Below are 17,456 nucleotides of genomic sequence, written 5' to 3'. Positions count from 1 at the left end.
GTGGGCTCAAATATGGCTCTAGATCAACAATGAAGTCAACAAAAATCTTCTGCAGAGGTAACTCAATCACTCGCATTAGGTCGGATCAAATCTGAAATTTTTCTACAAAGGCCGTCCGGCTCATGAGTCAATAAATACGCATTGCACTGTGTCTTTGCTGAGGCAACTGTGTTGCCAATAATAACTAATGCTTTGAATGAAAATCGCAATGGATGCCTAGGATCTAAAAAATAAATTGGAATTTATGCTTTTCATGAAAGACTGGTGAATGCTATATTATTTATTGTCCATTTCAAGTGTTGCTACCACAACCACTTAACTATTGTAAGGCATGATTTCACTTTAGAAATGTTCCATCTTCACACAGTTATGCTAACGAAAATAGGGCTTCTCATGCAATATTGGCTGTACAGCAATAAAAAGAAGGTAATTTGTCATTTTCAAAAAATGTTGGAGCTTATTTACAAAACCTGTGCCCTGCTGTAATGTCACTTTATGTGATGTTCCAGTAGAGAACGGGGCTTAGCCATATCTATGAGGCCATGTAAAGCCACCGTGAGTGGCATTTCATGGTCTCATAGATATGGTGTGAGGCAACACAGCACCTGTCCCTGCTTTGTCTCACACTGCAAGGGAGGGGCGTGGCATGGGCATTATGCTGGGTGCTCCCATGTAACACTCATGGCATTTGATACATTCCCAAATATATAACAAGCTCTAAACCTGGGAATGCGGCAAAAGTCTACACATCTCCAGGGGTGGCGTAACGGTTGCTTTTCTGAGGGGAGGCCCTCCCACACAAAAACAAACTGATTTCAATGCAGACACCTTTGCACAATGGTGCAAAGGTTTCGGCAATGGCGCATGGCAGCCATTTGTGCACCAGTGCTGTGGAAGAGGACGGGAATGAGCCATATCTCATACAGACAACACATTCCTGTCCTGTTTTTGTGATGTGGCACAGCGCAGCACGAAGGCTTGCGGCGCTGCCCTACGCCAAAATATATTAAATGTGGCCTGTTGTTTGCAAACTTAGAGAGTTTCTGAATTTGTAAAAAGTTTTCAGTAGAGAGGGAATATAATATAAATATCTATACTTACATGTTCGTATTTGCAGTTGAAGTAAGCCATTCACCTGCAAGTCCAACAATATCCAGGCCAGTTGAAAGCTGATTAAAGAAACGAGGGTGCCCTAAATCATTAAAGAGATAAGACATTATCATTGTAATTGGTAGAGATTACTGAAGCTTTCCATTATATCACAGTCGGACTATCGTTAGGTCAGCATCCTTAAAATCAGATAAACAATTCATAGAATTTGGGTTACTAAAATGGTGAACATGTGTGCAGACCTCGGCCAGCAACTCCAGTGTGCATTAGATCCTCAGGGGCATGTTATCAAGCCCCTATCACCACCACAACGTCACTTTTTGTGACGTGGTGGCGATAGGGTCAGCTCCCTATTATCAAGGCAGCGTTAAGCCCCTTAACGTGGTGGCTTAACGCTGCCTTGATAATACTCATCCTTTCACGGTAACTTTAGCGTGAAAGGGAAGTGCAGTGAGTGTTGCAGTAGGCGTTCCACCGCAACACCCAATTGAATTCGACGCTGCCACCTATTATCAAGGGTGGTGATAATAGGTGGCAGCGCTGAACTTAAGACCAGGAATATCCTGGTCTTAAGATGGCAAAAAGAGAAGAAATGCGTTATTTCTCCTCTTTATTGCTTTTTTCCATGTGTGCTGACTTTATGCTACTAGACCCATCTGATGTGAAGAGACTTCTTAGAAAGGCTTCATACAGTGACACCTTAATGGATCTTGCCTTGGGAAATGCTATGTAGGGATGTCACACTCATTGTAGTGTAGGGACAGATTAATGCTTTATACCCACAAACTTCCAATGAAGGGGAAACTTGACGTCTGCTCAGCCATCTTTTGTATCCTGATTTGTGAACTAATCATCCCGTGCATGTTGCACAGCCTTAACTTCATCCATAGATTTGGCTTTGTATTAGTTCTGATGTATTTCTACACCATCACCTTGAGGTGCCTGTATGTCCAGTTGTGCTTGGCTTTGTAATAAATTACTAAATCTAATTGAGAGTCTCCGATTCTTAGAAGTTATGGTAAATTGGAACTGAAATGATTGATTGGCTAACAATTTCTCGACCTGAGGTTCCAGAGCAGATTTAGGAAAAACCTGTGTTCGTTGATCATGAAAAGGGCTTAGGAGGCAGCATTGCTTCGAAGATACTCTGCAATGATGTTCCCCTGAGGTTCACACATTTGAACAAGCAGTACTAAGGGACTTTTAGGGTGTTTTGGACTATTACAAACATATGACAAAAACTCCCCCTTCCCTTTTTTCTCTCTCAGATATATTGACCACCAGCACCTTTTTGAGATTACTAAATAATTGTTATCATAGCAAGGGTAGCTATTCACCTATCTTAAGTGAGTAGCAGTTAGTTCAACAGGCATTGTCTCTAGATTGTTACAAGTGTGAGAATAGGTCAATAGGTTCAGGTAGCAAGTGATACAACTATGTTATTTGGGGTCCCAACATTTGACATTGCTTGCTTTGCTTAGTCCCTTACATCACAAAAAAAACGTCTTCTGGCTTTGTCTTTCCGAGTATTCTATAAGACACATTATTCCTGCTGAGGGGTCACTTGATTGGTTATGTTTTGTACACTGGGTAATGTGGGAGGGTCAATTTGTGAACACACTCTTCATAACTGATAGATTTAATAGAAATAAATATATGGGGTCCAACATTAAGCAACACTTTCATTTGGGGTTATATTGTCTCTTCACCTTTGAAATTTCGAAACTACTTTACTAGAGGTAACCGATGATGTGATTTAGTTGGTTGAATTGGTTTAGTCAGCTCATACGTCTGCAATCTTTTGCCAAGTTATTTAAAGAGGATTGTTTAAAGTCTTAAACAGCCTACACTCTTAACTGTGTCCAATCGAAAACTGTATCAAGAAACTTACATGGGCTTGCTCTTGAAGATTAAGTCATGCTTGTTGAGATTGGTGACAAACCTCGATGCACTATAGAGCAGGGACCTAATTTATCAACACAGCATGTGTTCTTAGTTTTCCTGGTGGATTTTCCAGTTGACCAGTTACAAATAACGTGTACTGAAACCATCTGCTGGTACATGAATTTCTACTAAAGTGTTGTAAAGAACACGCTAGCTAGTCCACTTGCATTCTGGAACTGGTTCTGGGTTTTATTGGTTTCAGCAGAAAATATAATTCAACCAGTAACATTTCTTGATGCTTTATCTTTTGTATATCTATAGCAAATTATTGGAAACATACATGGCAAAATGGATCCAAAACCCTGTCATGCCACCAACTCTATATGGGGTGTGGGACCCAGAGATTGGCTGAGAGGGAGAATAAGCAATATATGGTTTGTCACCCACTGCTCCAAACTCTAAATGAAGAGCTTAGTGATTATCCTAACACTCTAGTAAATATACAACTGTCAATTCATACACAATTTAATTTTACAACAGTACAATGTATTTTCAGGTAACATGTTCGGTTTCCTTGAAGCATGTGATCATATAAACATAACGGCAAAAGTAGTTTTGAGTTGTGCATTGTGAGCAGCTTATAATTAATATTGTAATGGCCTCCGTCAATCAGAGACTATTTAGAATGCTGGTGCTACTGCTAACTGCTGTTTTGCTTCATTCTAGGTTCAGTGGCAGGACAATAAAGCAAACAGGCGTGGGCATGTTCCTTTCCCTCTTTTCTGTATAATTAGAGGCATGGGTGCTAAGTTGTATAACCCACAAGCAGACTGGAGTGACCAGCTGCTAACCATGAACATGTATCTATCACATATTGTTTTCATTTATTAAAAATGTCCTTCATAAGGTGAGTCATCTAATGATTCATAGGTTTCGTAGTTACCTGTTTTTACTCCATATTTTAGGGTATCTCTGCAATCAACAAGTATTTGCTCCAGCGATTCTGGTTGATCCGGTAGCTCCAAACTAAACCCTTCCAAACCTTCAAGTAGCTGGTGAGGGTGATGAAAGTCCAAAACTTTAGAATTCCCATCGTAAGTTTTCTTAATGTAACTTAAAAGGATATCCACCACCTCAAGCAGGAACTCTTCGGTGTTTTTTTCCCCATTCCGTGAAGGCAGCAACTCTTTAAAAGAAGAAAAGAGAGTGAAAGCATTAAATCAATTTTATTGGAAATGTCATGCTTCAGATCAGGTCAAATTACATGCGGTTATTTTTTAGGCACTTTTTTAATGATAGTCCTTCTGAAAGCTCAGGAGAGATTTCCTCTGAAGAAGTAATGTTTAAAATAAAACAAAATAACAAAAAGAATTCTTCTGCACTCTTTGGTTTCAATCACATTATGGCCAGTTAGAAAGGGTGGGTTCAGACTAGGTGTCTCTGGGGCAGAGTGTCACAAGGAAGGTGGGAGTTTGGCACCAGAGCCACAGACTGCGCCTACCATCACAGAAAGTGAGTGCAGAAAAAAATGGAACAGTCCAGTGTAATATGGCAGCAGAGTTACTAAGCAAGGATTCCACTTCCAATCTGTTTGAAGGGCAAATTATTGACAAAGGGGTGTAGAGACTTAGGCAGACCAGCAGTAATACTGCCAAAAGGTAATGCTTTTAACAGAAAGTTCCTCTTCCGCCACTGGAGAGTTTAGGCCTTCAATAACTCACAAAATATGCGCAGTGCCACTCACAATTACATTAATGTATTCATCTACTCGAAGACCCATTTATTCGTTCACCCATCCACAAAACAAAACAACAAAAAAACACTCATCGAGCATTTGCAAGGTTTTTTGAAACAATAACACACCGATGGTTGGCCCTCTTGAAATGTACTGAGCAGAGTAATCATTGATTTAGAGTTCTAACTTGGCCACCATATGGAGACAACATTTTGGCCATTTTGTAATGGATGCAAATGATATACTATGGCCATAAACATTCAAAGAGGGCCACCCAATTTAGAGGGAGTGGCTGCATGGGCTGCAGTTTACTGCAGATGAAATGAGCAGTGAGTGGTCCAGTAGAGCTGTCAAAGGAACCACTGTAGATCTAAAAAATAAAAATAAAAATAAAAATGAAAAAAGAGAAGTAAATAAATGAACAGGGACCTAAAACTGGACAAAATGGAAAACCAAAGACATGTCTACTGCCCCTGCCACTCCAGTAAATTCCTTTTCAGATTGATGTGTACTTGCGATTAGGAAAAATACCATAAGTCACCAGGCAATGGAGCAAATAGCTTAGTGTGCTGCCCCTTGCCTCATTCTATACCCTGCTATTGGTGGAAGCAGAACAAGAATAATACTCCATTGGACCCTTGACCGAAGAGGACTGTCCCAAAAGCCATTGATGTACAAATATATATGAATATATTTCTTTATAAAAAAATTGATCACAAGAGCTTGAAAGACTGCTAAAGCTGACAGCCCAGATTTAAAAAAGTGCTTTAATGCACACAAACCGATATAATAACACATGAAATTACAAATATGTTCAAAATTACATTTGGAAAAAAATTATAAATTTCCTCCTACGCTGATCTAGGAAGGATTATCAGGGTGAAAACCCCCAAAAGTTTGTCAAAAGGGATAACCAGCACGAAAACCTTTGTGATATCTATGACAGATGCCCACAGTGTAGTAACAATTCACCGTTCAAAATCTATTAGTTTTCATAGATATGTTGCACTATAAATAAGTCAACCTTACTGCCTTCATAATTACTTTTCATTAAAAAATTATCAGATCAATGGCACTTGTTTTAACTTTTTGCAGTTTGCAACCAGGCCTATAGCCTTTTATCATTGGCTTGTCATCTTAACCAACTTCAAGAATACTGCATTAAGCATAAGCATTGCCGCAAGGCAACCTCGGCCACAAAGTCATAAAATTACAGAGATGTCAACAATTACATTTGGCAACAAAACAAAATACAACTTCTATGTAGGACTTAGAAGAATTATTGTAATTATAACATTGCAAATAGTCGACTTCTGGATTTGTCAGAGGGGGTAAGCAAAAAGGCCTAGACTGGCCGTTGCGGGCACCGGGCAATCCCCCGGTGCGCCGCAAGGGTGGGGGCCGGTTTTGGGCACCTGGGGGCCGTTTTTTGTTACAGGGCAGTTTTTGCAGCATTGCTGTAAAAAAGGCCCTGTAACAAAATCGTCCAAAAACCGGCCCTGGCAAAGAGCGCGGTCGCACCCCCAACTCCCCCTGGGGGGTGGGGGGCCGGCCAAGCACTTTGCCAGGGCCGGTTTTGGTTCCCAGTCCCTGTAAGCAACACTAAATACTTGCTTAGAACTGTCATCTGTAAGATTTAATCAGAAACAATGTCAGTGTATGTGCTGTAATACAGTGTCATGACAATCCATGGTTAAAGGCCTATGTGCTTTAACCCCTTCGAGGCTAATGACGAGCTGGCCTCGTCATGGCGCTTACCTGCCGTGCGCGGATGACAAGGCCAGCTCGTCATAAAACAATGAAAATCAATCATCTGCAGCGCAGGACGGGAAAACGCCTAGCAGCCAAGTGGTTAACTTACACTTTTCACGGCGAATAAGCTAAATCTACTCCTTTTGTTTTTACCTTTTTATAATAAGTAGATAAGACCCATGGCATCTGACAAAACTTTAACCAATCAGGTCTATAGCCTTTGTCATTGCCTTTAAGTTGTCACCATAACCAAAGCCTAATGTATTGAGTTTAAACTTTCCCCCAAGTCATCGGGCTTATAATTCATACAGTTACAAACGTACAAACCTGCAGCTGCAAAGCCACATAAAAGCACTATTCAAGGTAAACCTTCTATCCCAATGATTCTCAGAGGTTGAAACCAGAACAAAAACTAATGCCAGCATCTCTAATCTATGAGATCCCATGTAAATCCCTGTGTACAGGCTCTAGCGTGGCCTAATAATAATTCACCCTTAAAGACCTATTGGTTTTAGCATAAGCTTATGATGTAAGGCACACTGCTTTTGTCATGAGTGTTTGTAATAAACAGGCCAGGACTATGGAATCAGACATGTATTTTTCAAGTGAAACAATCAGGATTATAGCCTTGATCATGGGCTTGATACCGTTACCAACTCAGGCCTACAGCATTGAGTGCAATCTTTGCAATACAAAAACTCCTTTTCAGCAGAAGCACACATCTTATGTTCAATTGAAGGCTTTACTCAGAAGTAATCTCCCTGTGGGAAGGAAACTGCAGCCCTCTCTCTATAGCTCTTTTCCTGTTGATCACATAAGGGCTGGAGCCAGGTGTGCTATCAAGACAGATCTAATCAAGCACTTGCAAAATCAATCAATCTGGCTTTGAACCGCAGCCTTTTGGCTTTGGCAATACTTCTTTTATAAGTCATTTTTTGTGCAAAACCTTTTTGTTTGGGCCATCCTCAATCTAAAAAAAAATCATCATTGACTAGAGGAAAAACTATTTTGGGGGTTCCAAAAAAGCCCACATTACAATTATAGTCTCTGACACTTAAGTGGACTACTTTGTTTGTGAATGGGATTCTTGTGAAAGGCCAGCATGTTTTAACTCAAAGTGAAGTCAGTCAGTGGCTGAAGTGTGCTAACCCATTGCGCTATGATACTTGCTGCAGTGGCTGGAAGAAACATGTGGAAGACACAACAGACTAATGGATAACGCCTGCAAACCCTATAAGTAACTATGTTATACACAATGCAGTAAAATCAAAAGGTCTTGGTTAACACCACACCCACAACAGTCAATTGGTTTGACATTGGCCTCTTGCTTTTGCTATTTTTTTTCTAATATTATTATAACACTTTCCTGCAAATATATAGGATTGCAAAGAGATTAGTATATAGGCTTGCAAAGACAGATCGATAGAGATGCTTGCAATGACAGAAAGGGTTGCAAAGATGGGAAGTGTTGCATAGATATATAAATAGATAGATAGCTGGCTAGATAAACAAACAGATAGACAGAAAGATAGATAGATAGATAGATAGATAGATAGATAGATAGATAGATAGATAGATAGATAGATAGATAGATAGATAGATAGATAGATAGATAGATAGATAGATAGATAGATAGATAGATAGATAGATAGATGGATAGAGAGAGAGAGAGAGATATTGATAGATAGATTGATAGATAGATTTGCGATGAGAGTGTTGCAACTATGGCTGGATAGACAGGCGAATAGGGTTGCAAAAGTAGATAGATAGACAGGAACTGGTATAGTATGAATGTGTCCTGTGATCAACATGGAACAGCTGGTTGAAGATGTCCTGCTATAAGATCGGACTCTAAACACAAAGGCAACATCAAATTAATAAAACAAACACAAACATGCTTGCACTAAAGAGGACGTCTTTGTGTGCAGAAGTACTCCTTGTGAAAGAGCAACATGCAGTCACTCTAGGTAAAGTCATCCAGTGGCTGAAGTGGGCTGACACTCTGCCCCATGCTGTATACTGTAGTGGGTGGAAACAAAATGTGAATACACACAGCAGACGAATCAACGAAGACAGCTTACAGAAAGCACCTTCAGATACGTATATACATGTTTATTTGTTTTTTTAAAGTAAAAATGTCTTGGCTAAAGCCAGACCTAAAAAGGAGAACACATGGAGCACACCCACACATCAGGATAACTGGAGTTTGGTGGTGAAACGTTGGTTTATTTATTAATTGATTTATTTTCTTCAGTGTGTATGTATGCATGTGTTTTGTCAAATACATTCAATGGTACCATAGCTAGGAGGAACACAGAGTCAATGACATGCATCAAAAACAATTTGAAAAGCACAACAACCATGTAGCACAATATTGTAAAGAAGCAGAAAGCTGCTCTGGAATACGTTGGACAGAAAGTGGTGCTTCAAGAGTGAAGGAAATCATTAAAAGTCAGAGAAGAACGAACTGTAAGAGTAGGTGTTTCCAATACAAGTGGGCGGGATTGACAGGACACAGTGCACCCCTACTTTTTCAATTTAATGGGATCCTTTCCTCAACTTCTTTTATTTTAAAAATGCGTCAAGACTGGCAGAAAATCCAAGGCTAATAGATAAGGCTCGCCCATTCGTGGCTGGTAGGGGACGGGTGGGGTGGGCAGAGAAGGAAAAGGACTCTGTCTCTTCCTTCTTGCCCAGAAAAGACAAGGACAGTGTCCACTTCCCCTACTCTGCAATGGTCTTCTGCCCCTCCTCACCTTCTAATTCTTCCTCTTCCTCCTATTCCCTCTTTTTCTGTCTCGCTCCACCTCACTTGCTAAATGAAAACCGTGACTTCAAGAAATGGCTCTTACCCTCTCTTTCCCCTCCTTTCCGTCATTTATTTCCCCGTGAAATGGATCCAAAAAAGAAAGAAACACTTTTGCTGGAAATATAATCTTTTTCTGACATTTTTCTATTCCAAAGTGCAGCGTCAGGACAGAGAGAAAAAAAGGTTCAAAATATGAAAAATAACTAAATAATGAACTAAAGCACGACAGAGTGGTTGTACATTAGTGCCACTTTACATGGTTTGCCAGTGAAGCACTACTTTACTTTTCTTGTCTTTCTTTGAACAACATTGTTTTCCCTGAGTAGGGAAGTGGACCATTCCTGGAGGCACTGCAATACCTGGTTGATGAGTAGAGTAGTAGTGTGGAAATCATTTAATGTGATCCTTATCAACTGTTTTCCTTATTTTAGTTTATAAAATACGTACAGCAGCTCTCTGTTCAGGGATGTGGTCTTTTAAAACCATACTGCTTATGTTCTGTAAGGATTTAAGAAATTGACAATAAAACAGGACCCTATTCTGTCCCCGTAGTCACGTCCTTATCTTTTTAGGCAAAAACACTCATTTATGTTTGAAAAATTAGTATAAAAGCGTTTTAATAACCATGTTGTTTCTGCTTACTCAATCTTGTATTCCACATGAGTGTTTGCTGGTTCCAGGATTTTATGATTTTTTTTATTTTCAGGTAGCATATTAGTCTTGCCCAGTGCATAATTTGAATTGAGTCGCACATAGGTGTTTATAGCGGGGCACATTTGGGTTGTTACTGAAGGCAGTGTGAGTTTCTCTCAGTGGGGCAGCATGGTGTTAAGCCGGTGAGAGGATGTGGAACTATGGCCAGAGCTGATGAATTGGAAACTACGGTACCAGGTTCAACCTTCATGACCAATCCACCAGACCACTCTCCTGTGCAAGCACATTCCCATGTTAGACTCTCTTAGCGCCAGGAGGTGGACCCCAGCGGTGGCAGGGAAGTGGGGGTTAACCTTGAAGGCCGTTTGAAAGCCATTTTGACATTCACCTCCAGTCTTGCAGGCAGACATACGAAGCAACACACCCTAGAGAAACAGTAACTCTGTCACTGAGGTCACAGGACCATTAAGGCCAGTCCGCCTCACCCGTTGGTACCTCTATTGGCCTTGTTTCAGCAGTAGTAGTGCAACTCACCAGCGATCTGCAATGCAGGATTTGCACACACACCAAACTACGTTTGCAAATTTCACAGTCTCTCTGCTTCATGCACAATCACTTTTAACATGTTTGCCTGCTTTGGAGCCACTGACATTATGCAGCAATGGAGGACAAAATGTTGTCCCAGAGTTGACTAAAGTATGCAGCAAAATAATGGCTGTAGCATAATGTGGTATATTTTCTGATACTTCATAATTTTTACATTTGTACACATACTAACAGTCTCTGCAAGATTTTGCCTCATTAGGACCAGTATAATATGCAAATGCAGCAGTGAGACAGGTGACCAGTCAACCTTTGCAAAGGGCTCTCCACTTCGCAGCTACATATCACATTTTTTTGTAACTTTTGATCAGTTGGAGCTACAAACAATTTCTTAGTTAAATTTGTCAGATTATGCAGCAGATGATATATCGTGCAAATATAGCAGAGCCATAATTTTGTGGAAAACATTTGCAAAGGCGAGGTGGCAAATGATGAAGCTTGTCACATTACGTGAGTGGGCCATCCTCGTTCAATTCTTGGAATTGCCTTGTATTTAGGTAACAAACAACTAGCAGCACACAGAGAACTCATTGGGTCTCTGGTACTAACCTGCTGACATGCAGATTAAGCAAACAGCAGTTCTCTGAGGGTATCACGCCAATTTTTGTGTTTGTTTCATTTATTGTTTGCATCACATATGCTGTAGTTTAGCAGTTAACACATGCAATTCCAGTACTAACGGCTAAAACTTCAAGTTGTTGTTTGCCATATATGAGTCACCAACTGGTCTATGAATTGCTCTATATCCCCTTATTTCAAGTGTGTACATGTTTCAGTACTTTAAGCTAAGCGCTAGCATTTGAGTGAGGTTAATCAGACTTTCACTGGACAGGAGAATAAAGAACTTTGTTGAATTTCTTTGATATTAGAGTCGGGATAGCCACACAGTAAGGGTGTAACTGCGCCCATAGCTTGAAGTATATTTTATCTTTGACTACAGTCTCAATATAATGTATGTTATATTGATTGCACTCGAATATTGCGAAGATGTTTTGTAGTGTGTTGCTTAAATAACACAATAAGTGTGGATTTCAGCATAACTACAGCACAGACACATGTGCATACAGTTAGAAATTGAATCTTAGCTTTCGAGTTCTGCACATACTGCACCCTCTTCAGCAAGTAAGTACTTGAACCATTACTTCATAATTTGCTATCACAAACGTTTGACTATGAAAAGGCCTCCTATACTGGGCTTATAATTGTATTGGTGAGCATTTTTTAGCTAGAACACAACCAATATCTGTGATTGTAGACTGCAATAACCAACCCGCAGATTAGTTTCATGTCTTCCTCCAAGGCTTTAGATAAGGATCCATAGCTATCAGAGAGTCTAAGTATGAGGCAGGCATGAATGCAAAGCCAATTGTTCTCCAGGATGTTTGTAAATGTCACAATTAATGTCTTCAGTGTCGAATATTTTCTCTTAATTTTTAACCGTGTATTCTAAGAGAGTGGACTCTCTCAAACTGGATATTTGTAATGCCCCAAATATGCAATCCTTTCTGCTACTAAAACAGCAGGGTTTTTATTATTAAGGTCAAAGAAAGTTTTCTTGGAATATCTTACTCCCTTCAGAAATCATGTATCTAGTCTCCACACCGCAATTAGCACAGATTGAGTGCAGAATACAGACAGATGCTTAAGTATGTAAGAAACACTAACTACTACTAGTGAACCCTCAGCAGGTTTGCTTTACAATACTGTGTGTTTACCTCTGCTAGTGTAGAAGGCCTGAGAAATGGTTGTTTTTAAAGATCTAATGTGATTTATTATTGACATCACAGTTACAATGCCTTTGCAAAACAGTAAAACCAACCTTAAAGCTGTGTACGACTTAAAGTGCATTTGTCTCTTTTGTGCAGCATGTCAAATGGGCTAACCTTAGTCTGATGGGTTAAATGCACTAATGACTTAAAATCAAGCAGTGAATAGTATTCTGAAAGCTACACCAGATCATCCCAGGAAACAAATGTGTAACATTCCATACGGGTCCTTATTAGTGCAACGTGTAACTGTAGTAAGGAAGAAAAGTTTAGGGAAAGAAAGAGTACTGAGAACAGCTTTTTGGAAAGAGGATACGGATCCAATATTGGGAATAAATTACTTGCAAAGACAGATAAAAAAAAATGCTGAATTACTTAAGAACACATTTAAAGTCAACAGAAACAGGACAGTATAAGATTTATTACAATCTGTACGGCGTGATTTAATTTGTGGCAGACGGCCCGTGGCTTTGCCAGGGCAATGGATTAAACTACTCCACTGTGCTGGTGGAAGGGCCACCTGCTGGTTTTATAAATGACCACCAGGGAGATGGTCATTTATAAACACATTGCCAGGAACCACTGTGATGGTGGTTCCTGTAAATGCATTTCACTCTCTGCTATGGTGGTGCATCAGCAGGGCGCAGCCCTGTAGCACAACGTTATTTAAGTCATACTTATAACTCATATTCACACACCAAATTAAAATTCAGATAACTTGTGCACTGGTGTACAAAGACTTTTGACCTCACTTACCACACTACATTAAAAATAACTCGCCCCTTTTTCATACACTACCTATACCCTTGCACATTACAGAAGTTAGAACATATGAAATCACTGCTTTAATAACAATACTCATGACATTTCAAATTACACAATTTGCCTGCACACACTGTATGGTACGGTGTTAAGTTATAGTTAATGTAGTGTGATGAGTGAGGTGAGAAGATTGTGTACATAGGTGAGATCTGAATTTTAAGGTGGTGCGTAAGTATAAATGTGAGTTATAAGCATGACATATAACTCTGTTAGTGGTGCTTAAATGATAAATTAAAGATACATTTATAACAGTAGAACTTCTAATGTTTTTTGTAGTTTAAGTCGGGTTTGTATACCAAACATAAAGAAAGTTTTCCTAACTATAACTTATCTTCAATACTTTCTAATGTTCGAACAGATGTTTGATATTGGTACAGTATAGTGGTGCGGAATATTATTAAGTGAAGTATGGTAGAATATAGTGGAGGATAGTGTTGTAAAGTGTATTGTGGTACAGTATATTATGCTATACTGGAGTGGAATGAAGTGGAATTAGGCATATTGGAGTGGCGTACACTGTAATGGTATACAGCTGAGTGGCTTAGAGGAGAGTAGCATACAGAGGAGTGGCATATGCTGAAGTCATTAAAGTGGTGTAAATTGCATTAGAATAGAGTGTACTGGCATGCTGGGCAGTGGTATACAGTGGGATAGCATAGAGTGGAGTGTGGTAAAGTGGAGTATGGCCATGTAAATATTGTAGAGTGCATTTGCATAGACTGTAGTGGTGTATAGTGGAATGCTATAGTGTGGAGTATTGTGTTGTGTAGGGGACTGCAGTGGAATATTGCATACTAAAATAGCGTACAGTGGAGTGGCATAGAGTGGAGTTTGGTACAGTGAAGTGCAGTGAACTTTAATATTGTGCACCGGAGTGGGGTACAGTGGAGTGCCATACAGTGGAGTGGCGTACAGTTTAGTGGAGTGCAGTGGGCTTACATAAAGTCGAGTGTCGTACCATGTAGTAATGTAAAGTACAGTTGTGTAAAGTGGAGTGGCATATATTGGAGTGCTTTCCAGTGTACAAGCGGAATGGTGTACACTACAGTGGTGTACAGTGCAATAGGGCACAGAGCAATAGCATATACTGGAGTAGTCTAAAGTGTAGTGTCATACAGTGGAATAGTGCACAATTGTGTAGTGTTTAGTGTAATAACATAGAGTTTATTGACGTTAAGTCTTGAGATGTACATCGGAGTGGCATATAGTGGAGTAGCATACAGCAGATGTCGTACAATCAGTAGGGTTAATTATACATCTGCAGAGACTAGTGACACACTGAAGTGTTGTTTTGTGGAGTGGCACAGAATGTAGTTTTGCAAAGTGAGATAGCATACAGTACATTGTGATGTTATATTCTCGGGTTAGGCCCATGTAGCAAAGCTGCTCATTTCTTACATGGTCCTCTTTTTCACAATAACATTTCTATTGCGAACTTTTGCACATATTTGTTTTTACTTGGCAATGTTGGATTAGTTTCCCAGAAACTGCTTTGTTTACACATCTAGCTTCGCACAACATTATCACGATGCCTCAAACATCATGTACAAGGCTTCTTTGAGTACTATGGACAATTGTCATTCTATCTTCATTTACAGACAAACAGAGCTACATACATATCCATATAATTGTTAATCTACAACGTACATTGCTAGGCTGATTTCTATTATAAATAAGGCGCATTCAGAAAGATTAGCAGAGGAGGCACTTCCGCTGACACTGAGGGTCCCTGCATGCTGAGACTTCACCACACAGTGGTCTGACATCTTGTGAGGGGTGTCCATTTTGTGACCAAGACGGGGTCCTTCATTCTCTCCCACCAGGAAATGGGGTTGGATTGTCCCTTGGGGAGATTCTTGGCTTTACATATACACACACTCTAGGTACACTTAGAGTAGGGCTTGAATAGTAGGAGTACGCCTCATTACTGCCTTGTTTATATGCCTACTTGTATACACTGTTTTAGCACCATGGTAAAACTGTATCTGGCATACACGAAAGTGTATTAAAATACAGTGGTAAACAGTATACTAGCGTAGAGTATCAAGGTGTAGACTGGAGTGGCATACAGAGTAGTTGGGTGGGGTAGAGTGGAGTAACATAGAGTGGATTAGCATAGAATGTAATGGCTTATACTGGAGTGGTGTAAAGTGGAGTGGCATACAGTAAATAACTCTGAGTGCAGTGGCATAAAGTCAACTCTTATAAACTGGAGTGGCATAAAGTGGAGTGTGTAATAAAAATGAAAGGTGCTTGATTACCTACGGATTTCTGCTCCCTCTTACCTCCTTTGCTGCTGGCTGTTCTGGTTTTGCTGCGGCATCCTGCGGTTTCTATTTGGTATCCTGGTCTACCCGGCACTCATCATACCAATATGCTTTGTCAAAAATTCTAAAGTATTTAAATATCGTAGCTGAGTGAGGACGCCAATGGGAAGCAGGCATTGACTCCGATGGGTGTACTAATGACCCTGACAGCACTGCAGGATGTCAGAGACACAGCAGGCAAGCACAAAGTTGAGAAGCAGAAGCAGAGCATATAAATGACTATACATGAGAGTAAGTTTTTTGAAGAGTGGGTGTATAAATGACTGTCTGCTTGTATCAGTGATTGTATAAGACAGTAAGTATGTGTTAGTATCTGCATGAATACGTGATGTGATGTGTGTAAAAATAAGGGAGTTGGTGTGTGTATAACTGTATTAATAAGTAAATTGGTATGTAATTCTTTGCATGACTGTCTAGGTGTGTGAGTAACTCGATGGATGAACAGCGGAGTGTTATTGTATGTATAGGTGTATGATTGCATATTATAGTACTGTATTGATCAGTAACTGCACGTATAAGTGACTGGATGTGTGTACAGACCCAGGAAATATTGGGTGGTATGTAGTATCGGGCATTGTTGTGGGTATGGCTTCAAAAATAGTATTCTGTATTTTAGAGTGCGTGTATCAGACTTATATTAGGGCATCAGTTTATGAATCAGATTTTCACGTGGATGATGTCATCAGTGATGTCATTAGTTATGTCATTTGAGATGTCAACAGTGATGTCACTGACCATGTCATGACTGATGGAATATGTGATGTCATCACCAGTGCATTGCGGGCGCACAAGTTATAGTTAGCTCTAACTATAACATGCGAATTTCTATGGTTTTATATGAGTCAAATGTTCAACTAACTATAACGTCCCTGAAACCTATGGTTTTTTACAGTGAATTTCTAAGGTTTTTTAAATGCTAATTCCTAACTATAACGTCTGTTTTACCTATGTTTTTTTCAGTGAATTTCAAAGGTTTTTTAAATGTTAATTTCATACTTTTATGTTTATAAAAACTATATTTTTTCTATTATATTATTAAATATTTTGGAACTCTATTATACTTCTTTTTTTTACTTTAAAAATTATGTAATGTTTTATATCTTCCCCAAAAAAATGTATCTCTTTGGTTTATTTGGGAGAAAACTGCACTCCCATACCGGTAGCATACCAAGCTCCATCACCACGCGAATCCGATCCACCATATTGCTAAACTTGTATCCGACGGGTTTGTGACCCTGCGTCCCGCGGAACATCATATACGCATGAAGTCGCTCCAGCTGCTACTTTGGAATCCGATTGGTATGCAGTACCAAGCCACGCATTATGTCATGTATGTATGGGGTCATGCCCGCTGCACATTGTGTATGCGACGAGTGCACACTGCCAGGCCCTGTGTTACGTCGCAGACGTATGGCGTCGTGCCGGGTACGCCATTCCCTCTTTTTTTTGTCTCAAGAGTATATCTAAATAACTTTAAACAGTATATGACAGCAAGCGATAATCTAAAATATTTTAAACATTTATATATATTTTTTTTTTTTAAGTAGTAAATATAGCTTTATTCGATTTTCGTAAAATCATAAAAGCACTACACATACATCAAGACATAATCACTATTATTAAATGTTTACATATGCACTAGCAATTAAAAACAGCAAATGTGATAAACAGACAAATAAAAGAATTTCAGATGCTATACATTTTAAAGTGCAATATCTGCTGTTCAAAACAATGAACAGGGTAAAACCCAAGCGAGAGATGTTTTAACACATGGTTTTCCGAAACTTTATAACAGTTCTTAAAAAACAAGATACAGCAAAGATCACATGCTCATCTTCAAGTTTTAACAATCTTGAAAAAGCTGGCCTGCAATTTCTTATACCCCAACGATTTAAAAGAGGTTTTAGATAAAGTTTTCGGGGGTAGGAATAAAAAGTGCAGAAGAACAGTATATGCATATTGGATTGCACTGCGATGTTGTCGCATGTGCAGAA

General features: G+C 39.5%; 1 protein-coding gene across 1 annotated transcript in view; it reads right to left on the bottom strand.

The window, feature by feature from the left end:
• Window positions 1–17,456, bottom strand: part of LOC147722600 (glutamate decarboxylase 1-like) — a 1,148,213-nt gene that overhangs the window by 636,061 nt on the left and 494,696 nt on the right. Inside the window, exons 3-4 of the mRNA XM_086965127.1 lie at window positions 3,938–4,180; window positions 1,102–1,192 (exon numbers count right to left, since the gene is read on the bottom strand). Of these exons, the coding sequence (XP_086821253.1) occupies window positions 1,102–1,192; window positions 3,938–4,180 (334 nt within the window). The remainder of the gene's footprint in view (window positions 1–1,101; window positions 1,193–3,937; window positions 4,181–17,456) is intronic.

This window comes from Lissotriton vulgaris, chromosome 4_1 (genome assembly GCF_964263255.1).
Source record: "Lissotriton vulgaris chromosome 4_1, aLisVul1.2, whole genome shotgun sequence".
In the NCBI taxonomy this organism is placed as follows: Eukaryota; Metazoa; Chordata; class Amphibia; order Caudata; family Salamandridae; genus Lissotriton; species Lissotriton vulgaris.
Note: the sequence above shows the minus strand (reverse complement) of the source record. Positions and strands in the feature narration are given on the sequence as shown.